Genomic DNA, 27,489 nt, shown 5'->3' with positions numbered 1-27,489 from the left:
ATAGTCAACAAGCGGCAACACCTTGTTGCGTGTTGGCAGCGCAGGTTGAAGTGGTAACAATGGTGGGTGGGACGATCGCATACTATATTATGATTCGACACCTGTCAGTCCTCGGGCAACAAGGTCAATAGATATTTGGCTAACGTGCGAGCGAAGCAGGTATATTACCTACACAATTTTATTTATTATTTATAGGTTATACGTAATTTAAGTATTTGAAATATTTAAGTTTACTTCAGAGTATCAGTTTGGCCACAATCCCCTCCCCTCTGGTATTGCGGGTATCCATGGGCTACGGCAATCGCTGACCATCAGGCGATCCGTCTGCTCGTTTGCCTCATATACCTACCAAATAATTTAATAAAATAAAGCAATCTATAGATCTCACAGATGTGAATATTGCGGAAAATTTCTAATAGTTGAAAAAGTTCACATGAAATAAAGTAAATAGGTATATTGGAAGTGGAAAATTTCGATCCTCACACAAAGAAGCTTTTGATATTATTTTACTTATGCGGAAACTTCGCCATTTTGAAAACTTTCCAAAGACACATCAGTAATAAATCGACGCTCGGCGCTCTTCTAACACCTTTTCATTACTTTACTCCAAACACAAAATGATTACATATAAAACGGGTCGCATTGTTACTCTCATGCTAAATACTTCCTGCTTTAAAACTAGCGAAATGTAGCGGCTTATGATTATTGCACGTCCGTCGAATGTTTACCAACAGAAGCCTCAAGAAAAAAACATTAAAATACATGTATAAAGGTAATTAACGCAGGCGCGCGCGCAGCTCACGCACGACAACATGTAGGCCACTTCCATTTGCAGAGACAAAGTTAATTAAATATTAATATTAATAAGCAGTGACCCCTTTTAGGGAAAACATTTCACGATCTGACGCAATGATTTCTAAATCTAATGAACGCCAATGTTACGTCATATCATCGAAACTAAAGATCGCCGTTAACGCTCTTTATAGCGTGTTTATATGTTGTTTGATACTATGTCAAGTTGTTGTTAGTTCGATTGTTAATAGTTCTTTTTAATTTATTTGTAGATTTTATTGGAATCGATACTTGATATAATTAATTTTACTCTCTAGAAAAAAAAGTTGTTCTCTTGCTTTTTGTGTCTAAAAATATGAAGCATTATGAATGGTTTTTTTTTTGACAACACTTACATTTCATTTTGTATTTAATATTTATACACATCAATATCGTCACTACTTTGAATAAAATCTCGTATCTCACACCGCTACTCAAACTTGAAACGCAATAAGTCTGTACATATTATGCATCCCATACATAGTTACCACATTTTTCTTTTGATTGACAGATCAAGATACGAGTTTATTTCAAAGTAGTCACGATATGTTATTTCGAATCGGCCCCCTGACGTAACCGTGCTTTCACCACCGCGCGCCCAAACACGAGCGGTTTTATAATTATATCGGAATGCGATGCTTTCTTATTTCGATTCGCGTCGGTTTCCGCGCGGCGCGGTGCGGCGCGGTGCGGTGCGGTGCCGTAACATCGATTATACACTTCCGCACGGTTCGAGCATGGTAGGTACCTATTATCAAACAGGGATTAGCATACTTAGACTGGGATTGAGCACATATGGCAAATGCCCTAGTGCTCGACATGTTAAGTATGCCACCTCTATTGTACTGGGATTGTACGTGTAACGTAATACTACTTTATTGCTACTCGGTCTACCTTATGTTATTTTAGAATAAACAAATACACAAAATGACCTTAACAATGGTAGATGTTGATATTGTCATGCCGCGATCAGAAAGGGATTAGAAATAACAGATATCCATACACTTACGTCAAAATCAATATGGATTGACAGCTATCTCAATCCCTTTCTAATTGCGATTCAGTAATAAATGAAGTTGATTATTTTAATACAATCACGTTCTAAAACTAGACCTCATGAATGAGCCACTAGACTACCACAGTTTGTAAAGTTACCCAGTGATGAGTGAAAGACATCAACGCGCGCCGCGCTTATCATTTCTAGACACCAATAAATCCATACATACATCATGTATGTAAATGAACTGACAATACTGACATCATTAGATTATCTCCTCTCACTCATTAATTGATTATCAAACACCTCGAATAGTGTCATGACATAACGTGACATAATCGACCTCGTACATATGTATACGTATTAATATTAATCGTTTTATTTTTTCATATTACGGATTAGCATCCGTTAGCCTGTTTGCCATTAGCATGTTTTTCCTTCCGTTGGTTCCCAAGTAGTTATTAGTAGCTTCCAGTATTAAGTGCGTTTCAAATATAGACGTTCTAGTCAAGACTTAAGGTTCACATTCGTGTGTTATCTTTACGATCATAATAGTCCTTGGCTTGTGCTGTGTTAATTACCTAAATATTTATGTCTAGTGTTAAGATGAAACGGGAGCTGAGCTAAAAGTCAATTTTGAGATTTCAAGCTGAATATACCCGTCGCTCTGACGGGGCGTAACCGCGGCGTGAGAGACTGTATTTGTATGTGTAATGCACGCACACAGACGCGTGCGGTGCGCCCGTACTCGCGCTGGCGCGCACCTCACTGATTGCAATTTGCATTGCCACTTTTTGTTACTGCTACTACTAAGTAAGGTAATTCGCCAGTAACTGGCCACTTTTAATAACTGGCCGCCCTAAACTAAAAATGAATCCTATTCACCTATAAACAGAATTCATTTTAGTATAAGGTTTCAATAACTGGCCACTTTATACTAAAATTAATTCTATTTATAGGTGAATATAATTCATTTTTGGTTTGGGGTGGCCACTGACGAATTACCCTATTGCGATTGAACTTTTTTACTTACCCGGCTTACGTTTACGGAACTCGATATCGAATAGGGTAATTCGCCAGTAACTGGCCGCCCTAAACTAAAAATGAATTCTATTCACCTCTATACAGAATTCATTTTAGTAGGTATAAGGTTTCAATAACTGGCAACCTTATACTAAAATGAATTCTATTTATAGGTGAATAGAATTCATTTTTGGTTTGGCGTGGCCAGTTACTAATAGTGGCCTGTTACTGGCAAATTACCCTATTTATGTACCTACTTAGTGGTTTATACTAGTATCAAGTAAGTATTTTTTTTTCAATAATGCTCAGAAACGAGGTATAGACATGACAAATATAAATATTAACGTCTTTGTAAGGCAGGATTGGACATTCTATAGAGTAAGAGTAAGTGTATGAAACAACAAATTCAGCTAGGACTAGGGAATGCTATCTAGATCTCGCAATTTCGAGATCTCGCAATTTCGAGATCTCGCTAGATCTCGCACGTATTTTCGAAATTTAACCTAGTTGACAGGAAATCTCGATATATGCAATCTCGGTCGAGATCTCGATTAATATATTCGAGATCTCGAACAAGACTGAAAGTGAAATACTTTGTTTTAAGTAATATATGACCTTAGATTCATGTTGTTCAGCCAGTGCTATTATGTGTCCGGCTTTAGCTCTATTATTGTTACGCAGTTTCTAAGTAAAGGTAAATAGTGGTTTAACATCGATAGCATTTCATAGAAGTAAAGTAAAAATTAAAATTGATTTTATGTTAAATATTTAATTTGTTGTTGTTATTTTCAAAATATAACATGAGGTACCTTAAATAAGTAGTATGTCGGCGGCATATCGTAAAATCGTAATCCTTGGCGTATCATGAAACGCCACCATTTCCTGATCTAATATTAACCCAGGCATATCACGATCTTCCTTATGAAAGAGACGGCAGATCCATCAGAGCAATGCATTCTTTGATATTCCTAGCTTCATAGCGGGCGCATTGTAAAATAATTGATCGAGAAATCATATACATATTTTCAATGATTTTGTAAATGACTACAGTTATGACTACGGTTATTAGAAACCAATTATAGTATGTTTAATATTCTTTCTAATGGTATGCATCACCAATTGATCAGTAAAATAGAACCCGAGAAATAATGATCAGTTGAGGTCGGTCGCCCGCCATTTACGTGACGGAACAAAATTCATCATTACTTTGTTATATGTATAATATCATACATCAATAAAACTTATGTTTTTGGAAAGCTAATGAAATATTTCGTATATTTTATAATAACATTAATTGCGGTAAAGTTATAATTTATTGAGTTAGACGCATGTTTTGTCAGTACTTATGCCATCCATGCACGGTAAAAAATCATATATTTTAAATATTTTGTAAATGACTACAGTCATGACTACGGTTATTATAAAACAATAATTGCACGTTTAATACTCTTTCAAACGACATCTCACACGAAACGATCGGTCCCATAGGACTAAAGACGTGAACAAATATCAATGCTGGTCGGCCGCCCACTTTTTCCTTCCTTTTTTTCGACACGTCCCCCCCCCTCCATAAAATAAAAACCGGTTTATTCATATTCTGGAGACCACGAGGAACACGTCCATACCAGTTTTAGGTATTTAGAAGAGATGTCGACGAAAATCGTGAAGGAGACGACTTTTGTTTAATTTGCCTATAGACTATAGGAATATCAGAATATCACACCTTGAGGTTTGCGCAAAATGGCTGGTGTTCGCTAGGCAGATCATGAAATGTCGGCGTTTCATTATATTCCTAGGAATATCTCGATACGCCCGATTTTACGATGTCTATATCTATGGAATTCTTAGAGATTATTGATTAAAATAACACATTTTTAGTTACTTTGTCAAATTCGATCTCGTCGAGATATTAATCTCGATCCCGAAAATCTGACTGCCGAGATCTCGAAACACCCAATCTCGATTCGGATTTTTCGTGCGAGATCTCGAATCGCCAATATTGGTGCGAGATTGCATTCCCTAGCTAGGACCTTAAATTGCTCGACAATTACGGAGCGTGACTGTACCTAAAAATTTTGTAAGCCCGTAACCATGCAATAAAATATTTATGATTTTGATTTCTAATTTGAAATATTAGAATCAAAAAAATCAATATATATTGTACGTATGTAACTACAAAAATGTGTTCCCTCTCAACGCAAAACCCCTTGTGTCTTAGGAGGATCTAGATATTTTCACACAAGACGGTTTATCGATAACTTCTTACATCACTAGATTATCGACATTAAATGTCGACTATTGCCCATCACTTTTCTGGCTGTGTACGTATTTAGAAACTTGACTCCGCCCCTAAAATTAGTGCGATAGGGACAACTGCAGCTGAGGCGAAAAATCCTGCGTAAAAATGACAAAAATCGAGGTTTCGTACTCCTCTTTTTCCTCCTCCAAAACTTAACCCTTTACCAGGCCCCGAAGAACCAGCGTGTCTTAATACGTACTTTATATGCTGTTGCAACCGTATTGAACGCCTTGTAAAAAATGTATTTATGAAAGTCGGAGATCTTCCTCTAAACCAGAAATAAAAATGTGGGTTACGGTTATCCCATCGCCTGTCTAAGTAATGAACTGTCATACTAGATTTTGTCTTATTATATTCTTGATCAGGCCAAGGGATATATTCCACCCACATCTTATATCGGTTATAATAGTCAAGGTTTAACTCCAAATCTCCTACGAACCATTATATCAATCACTGAAAACATTATTTTATGATCTTCATTCATGGCACGCTTCAAAATCCAATAATATATCTTTAGCAGCCATTTAAATCCACTTGACCAGTGATGTTAGTGGTTTGTTTACAAATTCGAACACTTTACTGAATTTAAATATCAAATATCAATATCAACATTTATTCAGCAAATAGGCCACAAGGGCACTTTTACACGTCAACATTGAATTTACATAAAAGCAAAAATAATAACATCAACAATTTTATAAATTAAAACTAACAATTCAATCTAACGTATTACAATTACTAAGAGATGTATATGGTCTCTTAATGTCGAATTACATACAAAATACAGATAAAAAAACACACACAAAAAATCTATAATATTTAGAGGTGTAAATGTCTCTAGGTGTCTAGGTTTAAGAAAAACACAAGCAGATATATAGAACCATTTTTTGTTATTTTCATGATTTTAATGATTGTAAGGTAATATAATCATATATTTTGCTAAATACTCCTGCGTCCTTGTGATATGACCAGAATTAGGATGTGGGATGACTCTATCCCATTGCCTGGCTAGAATTTGCCTGTGTGGGAACTATTCTTCCCATGACCCGATTAGATTTTGGGGCTCTTTGGTTTTTGTTATTTATTTTTAAGTATACAGGCTGTATCAAAAATACGAGTAGGTACCTAATTCGTTTAAGGGCATTCTCGGTACGTATTTATTTTTTGTAAGTATAATAAAATAACTACCGATAATATATCCTGAGGGACGGTACGGTCGACATTTGTCGGGTATGTCGCCGTCTTATATATTATTACTAGCGACCCGCCCCCGCTTCGCACGGGTGCAATGCTGATACTAAATACTTACCTCATTACTTTTTGGTTAAAAGCAACACAATTATTCAATTTTATGATACTATCTACAAGAAGAAATTCTTCAGGGAAAGCCTTTAAAAGGAGATTTTATAGCTAGGTACGAGTACATGAATTCGCTCTAGGTTGAACACAAAAACTGTTTTATTACTTACGTGAGTTTTTATGACATGACAAGACAATTTACCGGGCCATGGGAAAAATAGCTCCCACACAGTTAAACTCTAATAAGGCCATGGGATAATGTCAACCCACATCCTAATTCTGGTCATACACAATAATGCATGAATATTTAGCAATGTTTACGATTACATTTGCTTTCAACACTCAAAATCTACAAAATATCAAAAAATTGTTCGATCTATGTACTTCTGTTTCATAGAAATTATGGAAAGTGTTCGAATTTCTCCGTAGTTTGCTGAAATTAGCGTTCAAGTGAATTGAAATGGCTGCCAAAGATATATTACGCAATTTAGAAGCGTGTTGTGAATGAAGATCATAAAATAATATTTTCAGGGATTGACAAAATATTTTGTAGGTGGTTTGGAGTTAAAACCTGACTACGGTAACCGATATAAGATGTGGGTGGAATATTTCCCTTGGCCTGGTAAAGGGTTAACCAATCGTAATTAAATTTGGAAATCTAAATGATTATGAAATTATCTGTGTCGGACCGTTTTGCTTTTTTGGATAATTGATATCAGTTTTGAATACCACGCCTCTCATTGCGGCATAGTCAATTAGGCCATTTTGGCCATTTTTGAAGGGCTCTAGCGCCTTAAAAAACAAAAATATCAAAAAAAGCAAAACGGTCCGACACAGATATTGACAATATTAATCTGTGTTGAAAAAATCATTGCTCTAGCTTCAAAAACCACGGAGGAAAACGAGGACTACGTTTGTATGGAGAAATGACCACTCCTGTTGGCTCTTAAGGTTTTTAAAGTTTTACCTATTTCCTTGCTCCTTGCTATAAGTACTTGAAAAATAGGTGTTATCGTTAATTAACTAAGTACTTTCTTTCTTTAATTAACTAAGTCGGATTAACATCTTCCTAGCTGTTTAAAATTTCGTGACTTCGTTTCTTTACTTAATAATTAATACTTGATCATTAACTTTATGGTTAAAGCAAAATTACCAGTATGTGTTATTTTTAATATTAAAGAAAAGAAAAGAAAGTATTACTGTACTCTGAATATGAATTTTAAATAGAACTTTCTCAACGTAAAAAAAATGTTTATGTTTTACATTATGAAAAATGTAGCTTATTGATTTATTTTAATTTTCGTGCACTAATCCAAACAGTTGCTCCGCTAAACTTTTCCCATAAGACGGTCTGCAGAAAAATGTGGAATACTAAATCAATGAATGAGAAATCTGTGGCACTTCGAAAGGATTCCAATATACCGCCGGTCCCTGTCAAGGCTATTGCGAAATAAGACGAGCGATCCTTTAGAATGAAATGTAATGAGACCGTAAAAAGCCTCTTTAATGTTACCTCATTTCTAGTTAGTGACTCGGAACACGTCTCGACTTTGACTGGCGGTTAAAAGAGTAGGTATGCATTCCGACAGCTTAAAGCACTCATGAGACTTCGAATAGTTTCACAGCTCGAGGTTGTTACATATTTTCCTATGTTTGTTTATTAGTTTTTCTTATGATATCCGTAGGAGGCAAACGAGCGAACGGATCGCCTGATGGTAAGCGATTACCGCCGCCCATGGCGGTAATCTTCCTGATCGAATCTTTAAGTTTTTTATTTTATTTTAAAGAAATTAAGAGTATAAGATTTTTTTTCTTGATTATAAAGAAAAGAACACCGTGCAGTCCTAAAACTTAAGGAAAATGAAGATGAATAAAGATGACGGACTGTACCAATTACAATTTCTGACTTATAATAGTTATAATTTTATTATACCTAGTTGTAATTATACCGATTCCTCTGATCGTTAGACTGACCTAAGGTGACAATCGTACATCGAGAAACGCAAAACGAATAGTTAAAATGTATCGGGATGATAGATGTTAAGAAAAGTCACGTTTCCATGCATTTATAAGTTTTGATTGGTATTTTCTATCACCAATAGTAATCTTAGCGAATAGGGCCTGCACTCGGTAAGCTGTCTGAACACGCAGCCAAATCACCGAGGCGTATGCGCCGCGCGGAATAAATACGGCGCCGGCGCCGCGCCGATTGCGAACTATATACTTACCGCCGAATAATGCATGAGGCGTCCGGCAGCCCGAATGGCATAACGTAAATCTCGCACGGACAGTTCGGACCGTGTCGACTTTTTATGCACAGTGCATAAATAAATATGGGATTTCGTCAACTCCTTATGAACATTAAGAGTACCTATCATACAAATTGAATGGTAACGTTCTTAACAAGATCATATAAAGACGCTGTTAAAATTGCGGTATATATAAATTGATCATCAGATCACCAGGTTGAACCGTTGAACGTTGAACAACACAATTAACTGATGATAGAGAAACCTATCTTATTGCAGTAAGGTCTACGAAAGGTCAGCTAACAGTAACTGCAGTGGTTAGCGGTGGAACTAGTGACCCCGTCACAGACGTTTCCTAGGATCTCCATCGAGGGCCAACTCGATCTGGCGTAGCCGTGAACTTGGTCAAACGCCTATCATCGGCCTAGTTTGATTGCTAAGTACCTATTTATACCACTGCGCCTGCGCGAAGCGAAGAGAGATAGTTGCTATTATTCAATATCCAAAATCATTTTATCGGATCATGTATATATACGATAGCATAATAAATCAATTTGTTTATCCTGTTCGACAGTGTTCATTGAGTGATGTACGTCATGTATCTTAATTTTGTAAGTTATATAGTGGGTGAGGAATCAAATTGGTTAATTAACTTAACCTATACCACCCGTGGACATATCCAGGGCCGGATTAAGGATGTCGGGGCCCCTAGGCAGTGCGAAGCTCGGGGCCCCCTACAGTCAATTCTGCACACAGTACATTCAGTACAGGGAAATAAAAGTTTGCGTTTTTAATTTCAATCTTCAGGCGTCGGCCGAGCCGATCCAAATCGAACGATGTCTTTTTCGCTCTTATTGCGTGGACATAAAGCTTTATTTTATCGGTTTTTGCCAATTCCGCGTCGCGTCAAGTGTGGGGAGAGCCCTTTAGGCTTAAGGCCAATTCCCAGTGGAATACCAAAGATGAGAGCTTCAGCGTCACTTTCTTATCTACCTCTAATGGTCAATTTTAAGCGAGGCTAAAAGCTAAGTTCACTAGTGCCGCAAAGTTGATTTTCTCAATAGTTAATATTTTGAGAGGCTGAACAGCCATTGTCCGACCATAAGCCTGCAATAATATTGATAGTACTCGCAGTGCAAGTGTTATGTTAAACGTCAAAACTTCTATGAAATTATGATGTATAAATAACACTTGCACTGCGTATGCTATCAAAATCATTGCAGACTTTTCTTGGTCTAGGTACCTCTATTAATTTACCAGTCAAGCTAACATGCAGATACAGAGTCAATTAAAGAAGCAAATATAAACGCGAGCGCAGCGAGCGCGAATTTTTTTGACAATATCGCAAATTGTGAAACCGTGTTAAAAGGCCGGGTATCAATCTTCATCTGGGCCTAAAAGTCCGAAGTGCCCCAGTGAGGCGAGCTTTCATGCGAAGTCAAAGCCGTGCTTCATCAGGCTTCAGGATAAATAGTTCAGCACAGACACGAACCAATGTCTTTTGTATTAAAAAGTGAGACCGCAGGCCGAGCTTGGCGCAGCGACGCCAAAGGCTAAGCTGAAGTAGAGGAGATGTGGAACACAATAAAGAAAACCTCTATTATTACAACTTTACAACAGGTACATACGCAGAATGCGCCTCGTAAATTTTTACGTATTGCTTCAATTTTATTACAGTATTTCATTAATTTAAAGAATGGATCGAAAAAAAAACAATAACAAAGCATATCATTATTATAACATAAAAAAATTTACTCATGAATTCTGAGCCTTTTGAGAATTTTATTTGGTGCGCGCTGTGCCGCCGGGGCCCCCTAGCCGAGGCGGGGCCCCTAGGCAGTTACCTACTTTGACTTAGGGTTAATCCGGCCCTGGACATATCAAAAGAGAACGGCTAAGGTAGAAGTAAAAACTAGTGCTCGACGCTGCTGCACTAGTATTCGACATGGGCACTTTATGTCAAATTAATATAGGTTAAACTTGAACGGCGAAGATTTATCTGTATTCAAATTTAATCCTTGTCACTTTGACATAAAGTGCCCATGTCAAATACTAGTGCAGCGTCGAGCACTAGTACTTCTACATAAATGCCGGGATTCGAACCCAGGACCATCGGCTTCACAGGCATGGTCACTACGCACTTGGCCAGACCGGTCGTCGAGCCTATTACGAGATTATTGGCCAATTACATACGTTGCGAATTATCGGAGGCGTTAGAGCAAGCATGATACTTTTATCGTACCTTGTTACGTGTAATATATTTTATAACTGTAGGTACTATATTTACTCGACGATAGTGATCGTAATTACATGTTTAACATACAAGAGTTAGCAGAGTCACTGGTTTCACTTTCATGGCTCGGCCATCCTCTTCAACATGGTCAAGTTATCCTCGACTGCGCGAGAGCTGGCGACTCATATCACAGAAAACCATTGTATCTTGAACTCGAGTAACATACTCGTAATACCTTCTAATGTGTAATGATAATGATAAAGAGACTGTAAGTATACTGGTTCTCTGAGACTTAGTCGCTAATGCATGGTAAGCGGTTGGAATGTCTTGATATAATTAACCACATGCACACAGATGGCAGATAATTCTAACGAGCCCGGGAAAGCGTCCGGTGTGCGAGCGAGGCGGAACTAGTAATTATTATTACTTAACTTAATAATGTTAAACAAATCATTTTCTAGAAAATCTTATCTTTCAAATCACATCTGGATAATTCGGTTAATGGCTTCTCATAATTTGAATAATGATATTAATGATGTACGTGCGGAGATATTGTTCCATTTTTGTTTTGAATACTCAAAGTTAAGTTTTTAGGTAATAACTTTTCACCTTCAGACCTAAAGTTGACATCAGATACATCGTAGCGGCCAACGTGGTTCCAAATATCTGAAATTCAGATATTTTGAACACCTTGGCCGATCTGATTTATTTGATAGCGACTGTAAATTGCATTTCAAATTTGATTTTCACAAATCTGTAAAATGTGCCTAACATTAACTTTAATGCATTGAGATTGTAATCGTCTTATTTAAATACTTCTTGAATCATTCTGCATAGATCCCATTGGTTAAGTACTGATTTCTATTTTTTTTTGACACTTGTATATATATATACAAACATAACACAACACAACAACAACATATATTACATACAATATATATATATATATATATATATATATATATATATATATATATATATATATATATATATATATATATATATATATATATATATATATTGTATGTAATATATGTTTCGTATTTATGTATGTAGCATGTATTTTATTTTATAATATTATTTATGTATTTTATTTGCTTTTGGACATTTTGGTTATAGTTAGTTTTAAAACGTTACTGTGCATTCCGTAAGTTTGTCTATCTAATTTGCATTCTCCCCTCATCTACTCGAAGGTTAGCTGGAAGAGATCCCTTACAGGGATAAGTTCGCCTTTGTACCTTTATTTCTGTAAATATTATGTAAACCTGTGTTGTGTACAATAAAGTGATTACTACTACTATACTAGATCCCATGAAGCTTAACAGATATTAAAGAAATATGCGTTGATACTTGATAGCTAATGGCAGAATACACAGTTTTCTGTACGGAGCCGGGCGGTGATTTCTCTAGAAAGTATAAACAATTTAGCATGAAATGGTTTCTTAACGCGTAATATCTTGCAGCTGACACGATTGCAGCGGATAGGTACTAAGTTATATTTAAATTATAATTTCATTTGATATTTATTGGGCCGATGTTGCTGGCTAGTATAATTGTTAGAATCGGATGATATGTAAAGTTTAGGCAAAAAAAATGATTGGAAATATAATGAACTAAAGGAGATGTGACAACAATTAGCAGCGATACTGCTAATTAATGCCACAGATTATTGTGGAGAATAAACACAAAACAAGTTGTTGTTAAAGAACCACTCCGTTAATTAAATACCTACATCAATTTTAGGTGTTATTACTACAACCACACGGCACTTATTTGAAAAACAACAGCAATAGGTATTAGACTTTAAAACAACCTAGTAAGCATGTACCTAACCATTAGAATTAATCAACCGATGTAAGTATCCATAAAATTCATATTAGATTTTTTTTGCTTCTAATAACAATAGTAGTACTTACCCCCGTAATAAAAAGTCGAAATTGTCTATGACGGCTTCATGACGCCATTATCAATCAATCAATCAATCAATCAATTTATTTAATTCAGACCATGTCCATAGTGTTAGTATACATTCCCTTAATATTATGTTAGTACTTAACCTATACAAAATTATAACAAAATTAATAAATTATAACAACTTATATACTAAGCCTCTGGAGCCCATATGTACATCGTCCCAGTGTTTCCAGAAGGCGCAAGCAGGTGACTCTAACACTAGGCGCAAGAGGCTGTTGGAACTGTCACGCACGCGACGCATCAAAGAGGCAGTTCTATTGCGTATTATCGCACCGAAGCTGTCAGTGTGCGCCTCCGCGAACATACCGGACGCGCTGCAAAAACGAGGCAGTCCCAACAGCATCCTGAACCCATTGTTGTACTGGACGCGCAGGGCATTGAAGGCTCTTTTAGTATAATTTGTCCACAGGCTGCACGTGTAAAGGGTCTGGCAAAACGCTTTAAATAGCGTTACTTTGACATTCCTATTACACCGCGCAAACCTGCGAGACAACATATTACAACGCACCGCCAACGCCCTACGCTCCCTCTCTATATCTACGTCATCGTGGAGATTTTCGGTCACCCAGTGTCCGAGATACTTAAAGCGCGTCACCCTTTTAAGAGCGACACCACACAAGCTGACAGGTGGTAGTTCGTCAAAAGCCTTGTTACCTGCTTTAAAAACTAACAGTTCGCTTTTACTTGTGTTGTACCTCAGACCATGAGCGACCGCATAATCTTCACACACCTTTAAAAGTTTCACTAGCGCACTGACTGATGGACACAGCAGCACCATATCGTCTGCGTAGCTAATGTTGTTCACCGTGGTGCCACCTACGGAACATCCGATCTTCGTGCCGCTGAGTCCAGCAATCAGCTCATCCATGTACAGATTGAATAAGCGCGGTGAGGTGAGTCCACCCTGCCTCACCCCGCACTCCAACCTGTACACGTCCGAGTGCGCGCCCGCCCATCTCACCTGGTTGGTTTGATGCCCGTACCAGTACCGAAACAGGTTAATCACCTCCCTCGGAGTGCTCGTGCCCTTTTCCATCTTATCCCATAGTATGTCATATGACACCGTATCGAACGCCTTCGACAGGTCCAAAAAGCAGGCAACTACGGGAGTTTTTCCTTCAACATAGTACTTAACGGTATGCTTGAAACAAAGAATGGCGCTCTCTGTTGACAGACCCGGTTTGAAACCAAACTGCGCGTCATGAGTTTGAATGTGCTTCGCCAGTAAGTTATCAAGCAGACCGTCAAGCACCTTGGCCACCGTAGTTGCCAGTGATATTGGTCTATAATTGGAACTATCGGAGGCGTTCCCAGTTTTGTTTTTTGATATTGGGACAACTATCGTTTTCATGAGATCCTCCGGAAGATGACAATGGCTGCATTATACCTATACGTACAATAAGAAATACAGTCCATGACGAAAGGGCATATTTTCTCAGACGACTCACACGCGTATTCGGGAAACGAGATAATCACAAGATCTAGAGACGATATAGAGATCAACTAGATTTACATTAGATATCGACTAGATGTGACTTGGATATCTAAGTCATAACTTGTCGGAATCGTTCAAGAGGACCTCCAGAATCGCGGAAACCTCAAATTTGACATATCTATCTTACAAATATCTTTAAATTATCCATATCGTAACTTGTTGAGGTCTAGTAGAGATCTAATTCATTTTCAGAATCGAGCCGTCAGACTGATAGACGACTACGTGAATATTTTTTCTCGAGAGCAATATGGAACAGTTTCCAATAGAGACCGTGGGAGGGTTACACAATGCCTGTAACGAAGCTGGGGAAACGCGGAAAGCGCGAGAATGATGTAAAGATGATCGTAATGTCATCTCTATTATGACTTATGACATATTGACAATGGCGTTTCTATCGGCGAACGAGGTTGACATAAGTAGACAGTAATTACGAATTTGATTAATTATTTCTCATTGTTTATTTTATGCGTGCAGCTTGGAAACTTGCGAAGAGTCTGGGAAACGCAACGAGTGTGCTTGCAGTTGAGTAGTGAGTAACTTAACTTGGGGAAGTATTTTTATTACACAGCTCCGGCCCGCCGCGCGCTTGCGCACCGCAGTTGTAGCCGTTGTAGGGCTAAATTCGCGACGCGAAAACGGTAGTGCGTAAGGGCTACTAGTGTAGTGTATGGAATCATATCAGGTGTAATATCGCCATCGCTTGCGTTGTGTCAATTATGTGCCTGCAGCACTTCTTACACAAGCATCTGCGGGCGTAGCGTAGGGTGGAGCCTGTTATCTTCGTGATGAAGCATTGTTACTATATCAAATCGATAACGTTGAACATAATAATTTAATAATACATGCGTAGTGGCATGCATTTCGGTATCGATAGTTCTTAAGTCCCCGCACGCTTGACCTTTTGAAAACAGATCATGTGCGTCCGCGCATCTATCATATTGATCGATGAATGCGTGTAATATCTCTATCAGCGTAGGTCATTTAGAAAGTGATTTATCGAATTAAGAGCTATTACAGATTTAATTACCTATATGATACTCGTACCTCCGACTTCCACTAACAAGTTGAATTCCACAGATCTGTTTATAGGTAAGTATTATTAGGTATTATTATTTTATAAGGTATCTAATATAATAAGCCCAAGCGCCATAAAAAATGCATAATGTGTCCATTCAATTATGCACCTCGCCGTAAATAGCCCCTTCTTATCAAAGACACCCAATAATTAGGAGTGACACGTTCAACACTGTGTAGTTAACGTCACTGAACGCTCCAGTTGCCGACGCACAATACTCACAACACAGTTGGTCTGTGAGTCACAATGAACACACGACCCGCTCTTGACAGTCGGTTAAAGGGCAACTCTCTAGGAAAGCGACAATAGGTACCTAGACAGTTAGTGCATGTAACTCTTGTTCATTAGATAAGTGTCCTTTAGGAAAGTTAAAGAAAACGAGAGACAATGACAGGTTCTTTACAAGCCATTAAGTAGAGTCAGTTCTCATGTAATTATCTATATACCTGCTATAGGCAGGTTAAAGAGCGCAAATCAAAATTACAGGTTTTCATGGCAGTTTCACATTGTATTATTATTTATTAAGAAGAGACGTCAAGGGAGACGGAGGATTAGACCTTCGCGCACTTTACCTTTTATTTCAATTACTCTGAAAATATACTTTTATGTTTAGACTTTATCACTAGTTATTTTATACTAAAATTATACTGCTATGGTATGCGGGGTAACGATATACAACTGAAAATAAATGATATTTTTTTTGTGTGTGAGTATTTGTGTACCATATATGTGTTTGACGAGAAACATAATGTACCGCGTATCAGATTACACTTCAGTGTCGTACCATATAAGTATGTAATGCAAGTTTTCGTTTGTACTTAGGTATTATTAGTACAGTCTTCATTGCTAATTAGGTACCTAACTCAAAATGTGAAAGGATAATAGTATTTATGTGGATGTTCTGGGTTTTAAAAAATATTGTTTAAAATGATTGTTTACGAACCCACGAAAAAAGTTCAGTTCTCCAAAGGAAAAAAAATATCTAAATACCTATACGCGTCCTTACGCTCTTAAGAATAAAGTTTGTGTGCACATATTTATGTCCCTTCTTCCTACCTCCTGCACCTGGGTAACTCACTCACAATAACAGTTGTATGTTAACACATTTAGTTGCATAACAGCCATTTACACATATTTGTCACGTTTGAAAAGAATAGCTTTCATGGTCTATATAATTGTCAGTAGGTAATAGACTATTATTATGTAAATCCACACGTTTTGTGTGTCATCGCCGTCAGATAAAAGAAATTATCAGAGCGCGACTGATGTCCAAGGCGGAGCGAAGGACAATTACACGTGATTAAATTCATGTAATTACTTACCGAGTCATATTATGAATACGACAGAAATTTTGTCGGTCCGTATGTTACCTTTCACGCTTTTAATTAACTGAGGTGTATTCGGGTAATTCTAAATCACTCCGAATGATTAACCATAAACCGATTCATATAAAAAATAAGTAGAAAACTCAGAGTAGTACACGACAAAAAAGTGCGATGTACGGCAAATGATGTTGATGAATTTTCCTTTCGCAAAGTTGGTCCTTCTGACTCACAGGTTGATTTAAGAAGGGGAGCTTATAACATTTTTGATGCAATTTTTTTCCCTACCGCAGGGCAACCAACAAAATTTCTAAAACAATTTTAAAAAATGTATTAAGTGTGCCCAAAGTGGCCTCCATGTTTAAAATTCATTTGTTTACGTAGAATGTCCGTCTTTGGGTCACAAATTTACATATGTGTACCAAATTTCAACTTAATTGGCCCAGTACTTTTGGAGAAAATGGGCTGACAGAAGGACAGACAGACAGACAGACGCACGAGTGATCCTATAAGGGTTCCGTTTTTTTCCTTTTGAGGTACGGAACCCTAAAAACTAGTTTTGTTATACTGTGTGACTTGTAACCACATAGTTTAGTATTATTTTCATGTTAATCAAAATGTGATAGTGCCGGTATAGGCTTACGGCGACAAATCTTACTAAAACTTTTACTATTTCATATCTAGTGAATCTCTAATTCATTTCCCGAATCGCGCCGTTAATTATATATAGGAAATCTTTCCCACTTCTTCGCCTTCTTTAATGTCACTATGTATTAAACACAAGATAATATTTGTTGCCACTATGTAACACAAGATATTCGTTTCGGTACCACAGAGTAAACCAAAATCATGAAACGTGGTTAAACACGCATAGCCGCATTTTCTTTTTCGTTTCACTGTCTCGGAGAGTTTCCCGCCGACTCATCCGTTTTCCGCCGCATCTCTCCACTCGCTTTGATGTTCGCCGGCGGAAACTTATAAGAATATTCTTTGATATTTTTAAGTTAGTGTCAGATATTTTTGCGGCCTTCGTTGTGTAACATATTAATATAGGTGACTGTACCTACTCGAGTAGGTACTTATTAGAAAATCGAACGAGACAAAAATAAAGCAATTGTTTTAAATTTCATTGGAGGTATTTGTATCTTACCTTCCCTACCACCTAATACTTATACCTTACATGTATTAAGGTAGTTAATCAAAAGGCAAAATTACCCGAAGTGTAAATTATAGAGCGGTAATACAAATGCCAACGGAATACTTTTCCGTTATTGTGCACAAAGTGTGATGACATTATGACCGTCATGACGGCACATGACTGAAAAAATATTTACATCGATATAACTGTTTTGGACTTATAGCTTCTTTAAAACATAAACATCACTCAAGTTGGTTTACTATTCACGCAATGTTAGTATTAATTCCGCTCGGAAAATCACACCGATTATCATGCGTTTATAGGTTTCCTGCCACTTTCACTCACTGCGAGTTTAAGTATTATGCGTGTAGTGAATGCGATCAAAGCTCATGGCTAATATTATTAATACATAGTGATAGTAATCAACTAATCAGGTAATCACAGCAATATCAATAAATGAATAGAAAAACAGCTATTTAGCACGCATGTGTAGGTCATTAATTTGAGTTACTTGCATAAACCCCGTGGTTTTATGGTTTATGCTCATGTTTTCTATCTGAGGGTCTAGATTCTATGAACATAGGTATATTAAGAAATCAGAGACATCATTTAAAGTTCAAACTCGTGTTAGATAAAAGAGTCTTTGCCAGTTTATTACAGAGCGATCTTTATGAAGTTAGTGCATCAAACTAATAGGTAAGAAATAACTAGATATCAACCCATACAACCATTTCCAGTCGCCGTTACGACGCGGTGTAGACACATCTTGTGTCGACACCGTCTGTTTCGGTCACAATTCCAGTCGCAGAGTCGTCGCCGTGTCGACACAGTTACCAGAAATGGGGAAGGGTCGACACATGACACAAAGTGACATAAAGTGTGGTCGCCGTGTGCACACATTGTTACTAGTTTGCGACTACTTTATGCCAAAATCATTCGTTCATTCGTTCATTTTGTTCCTGTCAAATGGAAACTGTCAGATGGAAAAATAGTTAAATAAAAATAAGTGACATTAATACGCCATCTCTAAAACGGATTACAAGACGTAATTATATATTGTTTGCATTTATATTACAATAGGACTTAAATTATTATGGGGAATTAAACTGCTCGAGTGATTTGATAAACTAAGTGTAATATAATCAACGCGCCACCACATTGTTTTAGTTTAGCCGGAAATGAAATTGTTTACTTCTCAGTGCTTGTGTTCATAAATATATTATTTGATGCATTTTTAGTACTTCGATGCGTATACTATACTTAGATAACAGAAATAACGCTTTACATACTACGAAACTTGTTAATTATGATGTATAAATATGGTTTAAGGCTGAGAAATATTGCAGTCACAAAGTAGTCGCAAATGTTTCGACTTTGTGTCGACTCTGTGTAGACACATGACACGCGCTGTCAAAAGTAATAACAAAGTTACTCGATTTGCAAAATGGCTCCTTGTGTTCATTTGTTTTCAGATATTCTCAAAGTGTAAAAATGACGTGGTCAGAGATGGGACTTAATAGATTAACTGTTTATTCGACTAAGGCCCACTTGCACCGTCCCACTAACCCTGGGTTAAGCGGTTAAACCGTTAACCCAGTATCAAATTGTACTGGTAACCATGGTAACTCCAGGTTTAACCAGTTAACCCCGGGTTAGTGGAATGGTGCAAGTGGCGCTAATTAATGGAATAAAAAAAGTTAATCCTCAAATTTTAATCACGATTAGGTTAGTCGACCTAACATAGATTGAATTTGAATGAATCTGAACATTAATCGAATAAATTATCGATTAAATCTCGGTTGGAAGTTGACAGGGGGCCATTTTTGTACGTAAAAATAATAGAAATGTCAAGACATTTCTATTATTATGCAAGCATGCAGATGGTAGCCAAACACTTTGTCATAAAAGTCGAGATGGGTGTCGATTTATAGGTTTTAGGGAGTGCCGATTTCGAAAATGATGACCATTTTGGAATCCAAAATGGCGGCCATGCACTGTGTCATAAAAGTCGTCATGGATGTCGTTTTATACGTTTTAGGGGGCCCCAATTTTGAAAATGATGACCATTTTGGAATCCAAAATGGCGGCCATGCACTATGCCATAAAAGTCGTCATGGGTGTCGTTTTATAGGTTTTAGGAGGCGCAGATTTCAAAAATGATGACCATTTTGGATTCCAAGATGGCGGCCATGCGCTATGTCATAAAAGTCGTCATGGATGTCGTTTTATAGGTTTTAGGGGGCCCCGATTTAGAAAATGATGACCATTTTGAAATCCAAAATGGCGGCCATGCACTATGTCATAAAAGTCGTCATGGGTGTTGTTTTATAGGTTTTAAGGGGCGCAGATTTCGAAAACGATTACCATTTTGGATTCTAAGATGGCGGCCATGCACTATGTCATAAAAGTCGTCGTGGATGTAGTTTTATAGGTTTTAGGGGGCCCCGCTTTCGAAAATGATGACCATTTTGGAATCCAGAATGGCGGCCATGCACTATGTCATAAAAGTCGTCATGGGTGTCGTTTTATAGGTTTTGGGGGGCGGAGATTTCGAAAATGATAACCATTTTCGATTCCAAAATGGCGGCCATGCACTATGTCATAAAAGTCGTCATGGATGTCGTTTTATGGGTTTTAGGGGCCCCGATTTAGAAAATGATGACCATTTTGAAATCCAAAATCGCGGCCATGCACTATGTCATAAAAGTCGTCATGGGTGTCGTTTTATAGGTTTTGGGGGGCGCAGATTTCGAAAACGATAACCATTTTCGATTCCAAAATGGTGGCCATGCACTATGTCATAAAAGTCGTCATGGATGTCGTTTTATAGGTTTTGGGGGGCGCAGATTTACAAAATGATGACCATTTTGGATTCCAAAATGGTGGCCATGCACTATGTCATAAAAGTCGTCATGGGTGTCGTTTTATACGTTTTAGGGGGCGCAGATTTCTAAAACGATGACCATTTTGGATTCCAAGATGGCGGCCATGCACTATGTCATAAAAGTCGTCATGGGTGTCGTTTTATAGGTTTTAGGGGGCGCAGATTTCGAAAACAATGACCATTTTGGATTCCAAGATGGCGGCCATGCACTATGTCATAAAAGTCGTCATGGATGTCGTTTTATAGGTTTTAGGGGACGCAGATTTCGAAAATGATGGCCATTTTGGAATCCAAAATGGCGGCCATGCACTATGTCATAAAAGTTGTCATGGGTGTCGTTTTATAGGTTTTAGGGGGCCCTGATTTCGAAAATGATGACCATTTTGGAATCCAAAATGGCGGTCATGCACTATGTCATAAAAGTTGTCATGGGTGTCGTTTTATAGGTTTTAGGGGGCCCTGATTTCGAAAATGATGACCATGTTGGAATCCAAAATGGCGGCCATGCACTATGTTAAAAGTCGACATGGATGTCGTTTTGTTGGTCATGGTCATCATTTTCGAAATCTGCTCTTCCTAACACCTATAAATCAACATCTATGACGGCTTATATGACAAAGTGCACGGCAGACATCTTGGAATCCAAAATGGTCATCATTTTCGAATTCTGCACTCCCTAAAACCTATAAAACGATATCCATGACGACTTTTATGACAAAGTGCACGGCACACATCTTGGATTCCAAACTGGTCATCATTTTCGAAATCGGCACTTCCTAAAACCTATAAAACGATATTCATGACGACTTTTATGACAAAATACGTAGCCGCCATCTTGGATTATAAAATGATCATCGTTTTCGAATTCTGCACTCCCTAAAACCTATAAATCGACATCCGTGACGACGCAAGTTATCTTTATTTTCAGATCTAACAAATTGCTACAGATTACAAAGGACAAAAAAAGAAGCGAGGAGGTAATGAAACAAGCAAAAATACAGATGATTCCTCGACGCAATGGGATGCTTCTTAAATTGTGTCCAGATTTTTTGTCATAAAAGTTTTTATTTTTCACATATTACTCTCACAAGTTCCGTGACATTTCGACCTTGTAATTTTTTAAGTAAATGTTTTTGTTTATCTGTGAGGATCTCACTAGAATAATATAATCAAGGTATGTTTATATTTGATGATTGAAATAGTAACGCAAAAAAAAAATTATATCTGTGTCTTATATTCCTGCCGAAGACTTTTATTTTTCCTTTTCCTTCTACACAAGTTTGGTCAAGTAATAAGAATTTAGGGCTCTCAATTTTATTTTGACTTCTATAACATTAAAGCTACGAGGCCATGTTTGGTATCGTTTTCGTATAAATTCGCAGTACCAAATTTAGTTATGGTATCACATTGACACCATTCCAAAGTAAAAACATATACTTTCTTTTAAACTCCTCTTCACGCTTAAACTGCTGAACAGTTTTAATTTAAATTTAGTACACATATATATTGAGTCCCGAGACAGGACATAATAAGTTATCTCAAAAATCATCCTTTAAAGGTGTGAAATGAGGTGTAGGGGGGAATTCAGAATTGACTTCTTGAAGTTAATACTGTTTAAGTTTAGGTTTGAAGTCATGTTTTTTTTATCATTTTTAACTAAATCAAAGATGTAGACCATCCCAAATTTAATATAAATCAGTTCAGCGGTTATTGATTTCCCGTACAAATTTCCACGCCACTTTTCACACCTTCAAAAGATGATTTTGGTTATAAGATCTATCCTATGTCCTGTTCCGGGACGCAAACTATTTCTATACCAAATTTCAACGAAATCGATTCAGCGGTTAAGCGTCAAGAGGAGTTTAAAATAAACCGGCCAAGTGCGAGTCGGACTCGCGTATTAAGGGTTCCGTACATTAAGTCCGACTCGCGCTTGACTGCACATTTCTAATAGGTTTTCCTGTCATCTATAGGAAAAGAACTATTTTGTGTATTCAGACAGACAGACACGAGTGATCCTATAAGGATTCCGTTTTTTGCTTTTGAGGTACGGAACCCTAAAAAGATATTTTTTTATTTTGTGGAATGGTGTCAATGTGATACCTTAAATGGATTCAGCAACCCAGATTTATACGAAAACGATACCATACACGGCCTTGCACCTTCACTGATGTAGATATATCAAGATAAAATTGAGAGCCCTAAATAAACTTTCAAGAGCGGATATCTCAAAAACTATTCAACATATCGAAAAAATTGACTGAATAAACTTGTAACAAATTAAATTAACTTGCATTTTGTATAAGTGGCCATGTCGCTAAGATGCATAGTTTCCGAGATATAATCGAAAAACCGGAAAATGGGACCTTCAAAGCCCCCTCTCTTCCCCCGCTCAAGGGCTACGGCCGGGGACTTTTGATATGTTCACCTGCTAACTTGTCCAAACCAAGTTACAGAGTCAAAAATTGTGTTCCGAGCATTTCCCTCTACAACTTTTTGGAGCATTCGTTGGCTGAATTTTAAATTTTAGCTTATTGCATTTCTTTAAAAACTTTTCTGTAAAAGGTTGACGGGTGTTGGGTGTTTATATGGTTTTGGTCGATTATTATCATTTGCATCGCCCATGATGACTTACTAGAATTACTTACGAGCACACGAGACACTAATAGTAGTTTGACAAACCTTGGTTTTCAAGAGGTATTTTATATTGACATTTGCTGTCACAAATTTGCTGTCAGATTTAGTCGCAAACCGCACGCAAAGTGCACACAAATGTGTCGACACCTTGTTACGGAAAAGTGTACACACGGCGACGACACTTTGTTTCGAAACAATTCTAGACACATTGTGTGGACTCTGTTACGACACATCTGACATTTAGTTACCACTTTGATGATTCTGCGACTGGAATGGTTATATGGGAAAGCAACTCTAAACGATGTTGTATTTCTAAAAAGAAATATGGGAAACTTACACAATTTCACCTAGTTCCAAACTAAGCAAAGCAAAATAATTATCATCACGTTTAGATAAATTGTGAAAGGTTTACACAAAAATGAACTCCGTTAACTAAGTAGCAAATGCCATAAATCTTATCAGTGGTTTCCCTTGTTCCAGATGATTCCCGTAATACGGACGTGCGCCGTGATCTGGCTGGCGGTGGCGTGCGCGCGCGCCGGCGAGGACAACACCACCACCACCACCGTGGTGCGCACCACGCTGCTGCCCGCGCGCACCACGCGCACCGAGCTCAAGGTTTCGCGCAGCCTCCACCCCGACTCCACCACCACCCTCAACGTGCGCACCAGGACCGGCCACATGACTCAACTTATAGTCAAGAAAAAGGACAGGTCTACTACCCCAGCTAGCACGACGATCGCCCCGACTACCTTGCCTATTAAGGACGCGAATGAAATGAAGGTTAACATCACTGAGGAAAACAAAAACAAAACAGAAAGCAGAGACCAAAGAAAGCTCAACTACGTAGGCACGCTCAACAGCGACCTGGCTGGATTCGATTATTACTTGAATCGTAAAAACTCCGAGGAACCCAGCGACATCAAAGCGGAGTACGGCAACTGGTCGCCCGTGTCCGTCTACCCCGAGTCCCACATCCAGGAGGACGGCAAGCAGCCGCAGGCGGACCCGGAGACCTCCAGCTACTACCCCACGTACGACAACGACAAGAGAACCGAGAACAAAAAAGTTTACATCACATCGACCAGCTTTTTGGATTACGGAGGCCCTATTAAGAACTATAGGTTCGATCCCAGTAATCCGGTAATAAAGAACGACAGGAACCCCGTCTACATCGAAGTCGTCAGCACAAAAGTTTCCGAAGGCGAGGGACGGTCTTCGAAAGTGCCGGATCCCGTTATTATTAGCTCAGACCCTGTCTATACGAAGAAGGTTTTGGACAAGATCAACAAACGCGGCAGGTCTATTCTGACACTCGGTGATGACGGGATTCCTGAAATCCAGGGCGTGAGAATGCCCGACGACGAATCCGATAAGAAAACGTGGCGCAACGCGAGGGTTGTCAACGGCGAGCTTCTGCCGTACCCAGACGGATACACTCCCCCCAAGGCCATACCGGAGGCCGACGTGTATCCTGATGTATCCGTTGCCGACCCCGCGCAAAACTTCGGCCCGTTCACCAAAGACGACAATTTCGAACCGAAAGACGGTCCCTTCACGAAACACGACAACATCAAGTTCGAAGAGGGCGACAGCATCGGCCCCTATATGACCAGCGACAACCCAACGTTCGCGTATAAGCACAAAAAAGAAAATTACTACCCAAAATCCGGGTACGGTCCTTTCACTAAAGCCGATAATTCGAAAGTCGCCAACTCGAAACTCATCGAATATATTAAGCAAATTAACGAGCAGGAATCGAAACGCGATTACTTCAGCGGGCGGAGCTCCCGCGCGCACACCGGAGACCTAGAGTACGCCGAGAGCCACATCCAGCGGCGCATGCTGCAGCACCCCGGCGAGGTCAACTACCCCAACTCCGCCATGTACACGCCCAAGAACGCCAAGCCGGGCTTCGACGAGAGCGTGAGGAACCCCGTCCTCCAATACGCGCACCCCGATCTAGGCGTGCAACCCGCTAAAGTCACGCGCGATAATCCAGAATTTTACGAAAACAATGAACGTAAAGTGAAATATTACACCACAAATGTACCAAAGAGCGCTCACCCGTATCCCATGGAGCCCGTCGACGGATACGGCCAGCAGCGCTCGCAGCAGGGGCCCACCAACGCCAACCGCTACTACGAGGACGAGTACAACAAGTTCTCGTACTACGACCGCAGCCACACCAGCCCGCGCTATCCCTACAGCTACGGCTACGTCAAGCGAGTTCCGGAACCTTCCCTGTGGAAGAAGTTCACCGACTCCATGAAGGACACGCTTCACACCGCGACCCAGACCGTCCATCACCTAACCAAACCCATAACTGATCCTATTGCTAAAGTAACGCAACCCATCTTTGATCCTTTAGTCGAGGCTACCCAAAAAATATCGCACAACTTAGGACTGTATCCATCAAACTCTTTACAAACCCAGAGGTACGCTCAGGATAAGATCGGCGTTGCCGCGGTAGCGTCTGGAGCTCCGGCAATGTTGCCCGCTATTGGCCTGATGGCCGGAGGCGCGGCGCTCGGGATAGGCGCCGTGGCCATGGGCAGGCTGTTCGACGGGAACTTGATGCGAAGTGCGAGCTTGACGGAGGACTACGACGAGATAGAAAAGGAACACAAGCGCGCTCTAACCGGAGCCCCGTACGACATCGACAGAAAATTCATCAGCCGACAGAAAGTGTACGATGACAATTATAAAATGCCAAGTGAGAACGTGTACGTGGTGATGTCTCCGGACGAAGTGAAGAGGTCAAAGCGCGATGTGTTGATCCAGGCAGATAGTTATCACGGCGAAGATTTAAGAAGGACGAAGCGTCAAAGGCGGTCTCTGTCTGAAGACATGCCCGAGGAGCTGCAGCACCTGGACGGCAACTGGGGCGCGTCGTCGCTGACGGCGGCGGCCGCGGAGCTGGTGCGGCAGACGGACTGGCGCGACCACCAGTGCGCCAAGCGCACCTTCTGCCGGGTGCTCACCGCGCAGACCTCAGACTCCATCTTCGCCATGGAGAAGAAGATGGAATCGTTACTTAAAATGTAAGTAGCCTTGCCATACTTCTTTACTAACGTTTGTATAAAACGTGTTTAATAGGTAAGTACCAGGATATTTAAAGATAAAGATAAAAGACATTCGTGACAGTCACAAAACATGTACGAACACATACAGGCAACAAAAACAGAGAAATAAAACATTAAATGCGCATCATGAAATTGATTAAACTCATGTCAGCATAACGCTATTAGCTATAAGCCAGTGCTGTTCTTCCATTCCGACAAAAAGTACAAAGTATAACCTACCCATTGTATATATATGTTTCCAGAATCATTGATAGTATTTTTAAATACTTACCTACTATAATTCCGAAACTGTACGCAACACTGGCTCGGAATGTTCATGGAAAGAAAGTTCTCGTTCAGGAACTCTAAATCTCCAAATTTGATGACTGCCAAATGGACCATTTGTTGAGCGCATCACATTGCATTCGTGCTGCTCTACATAAGTATATTCCCACACTTTTCGCGTACAAGCGACAAACATTAACTGCCCTATTAGAGCACACTGTCGTTGCGTCACAAGTTTCACTTTCAAAGGTCGCCAGCGCAGCGTAAATATCGACGCAGTATTCTACGCACGCACTGTTACATTCACATATTTATGTCTATACGCGTAGCTGACCGCTCTTGTGCGATCAACTTTCGTGATTTAAATAACAACACAATAAATCGTGACGGCAATTTATAAAGCGTATGATACGTACGTGTGAAGTTATACTATGAATTGTAAGAATTTTATTCTCAACTCAATGCATAAATGTCGCACGCAATTGTTCCTTTCGTATTTATTTACAATGTTTAACCACTTCTACCTACTGTGTTAATACTTGAATTTTGTGATGATACAAATGAGCCCCATAATAACTCAACATTTAACGTTTAAAACAATTCAGATTAATATAGGTACTTAGCTTTCCCATAGAAATAAAAAAACGTCAACATTACGTTAGCAATTCGGTACGATTCGCAAT

At 39.0% G+C, this 27,489-nt stretch overlaps 1 protein-coding gene across 1 annotated transcript in view; it reads left to right on the top strand.

Annotated features, from left to right (window-relative positions):
* LOC134671157 (uncharacterized) overlaps positions 1 to 27,489 on the top strand; it is a 58,626-nt gene that overhangs the window by 12,431 nt on the left and 18,706 nt on the right. The window contains exon 2 of the mRNA XM_063528926.1: positions 23,937 to 26,500. Within this exon, the coding sequence (XP_063384996.1) occupies positions 23,937 to 26,500 (2,564 nt within the window). The remainder of the gene's footprint in view (positions 1 to 23,936; positions 26,501 to 27,489) is intronic.

This window comes from Cydia fagiglandana, chromosome 15 (assembly GCF_963556715.1).
Source record: "Cydia fagiglandana chromosome 15, ilCydFagi1.1, whole genome shotgun sequence".
NCBI lineage: Eukaryota > Metazoa > Arthropoda > Insecta > Lepidoptera > Tortricidae > Cydia > Cydia fagiglandana.
This window is presented reverse-complemented; position numbering and strand designations above follow the sequence as displayed.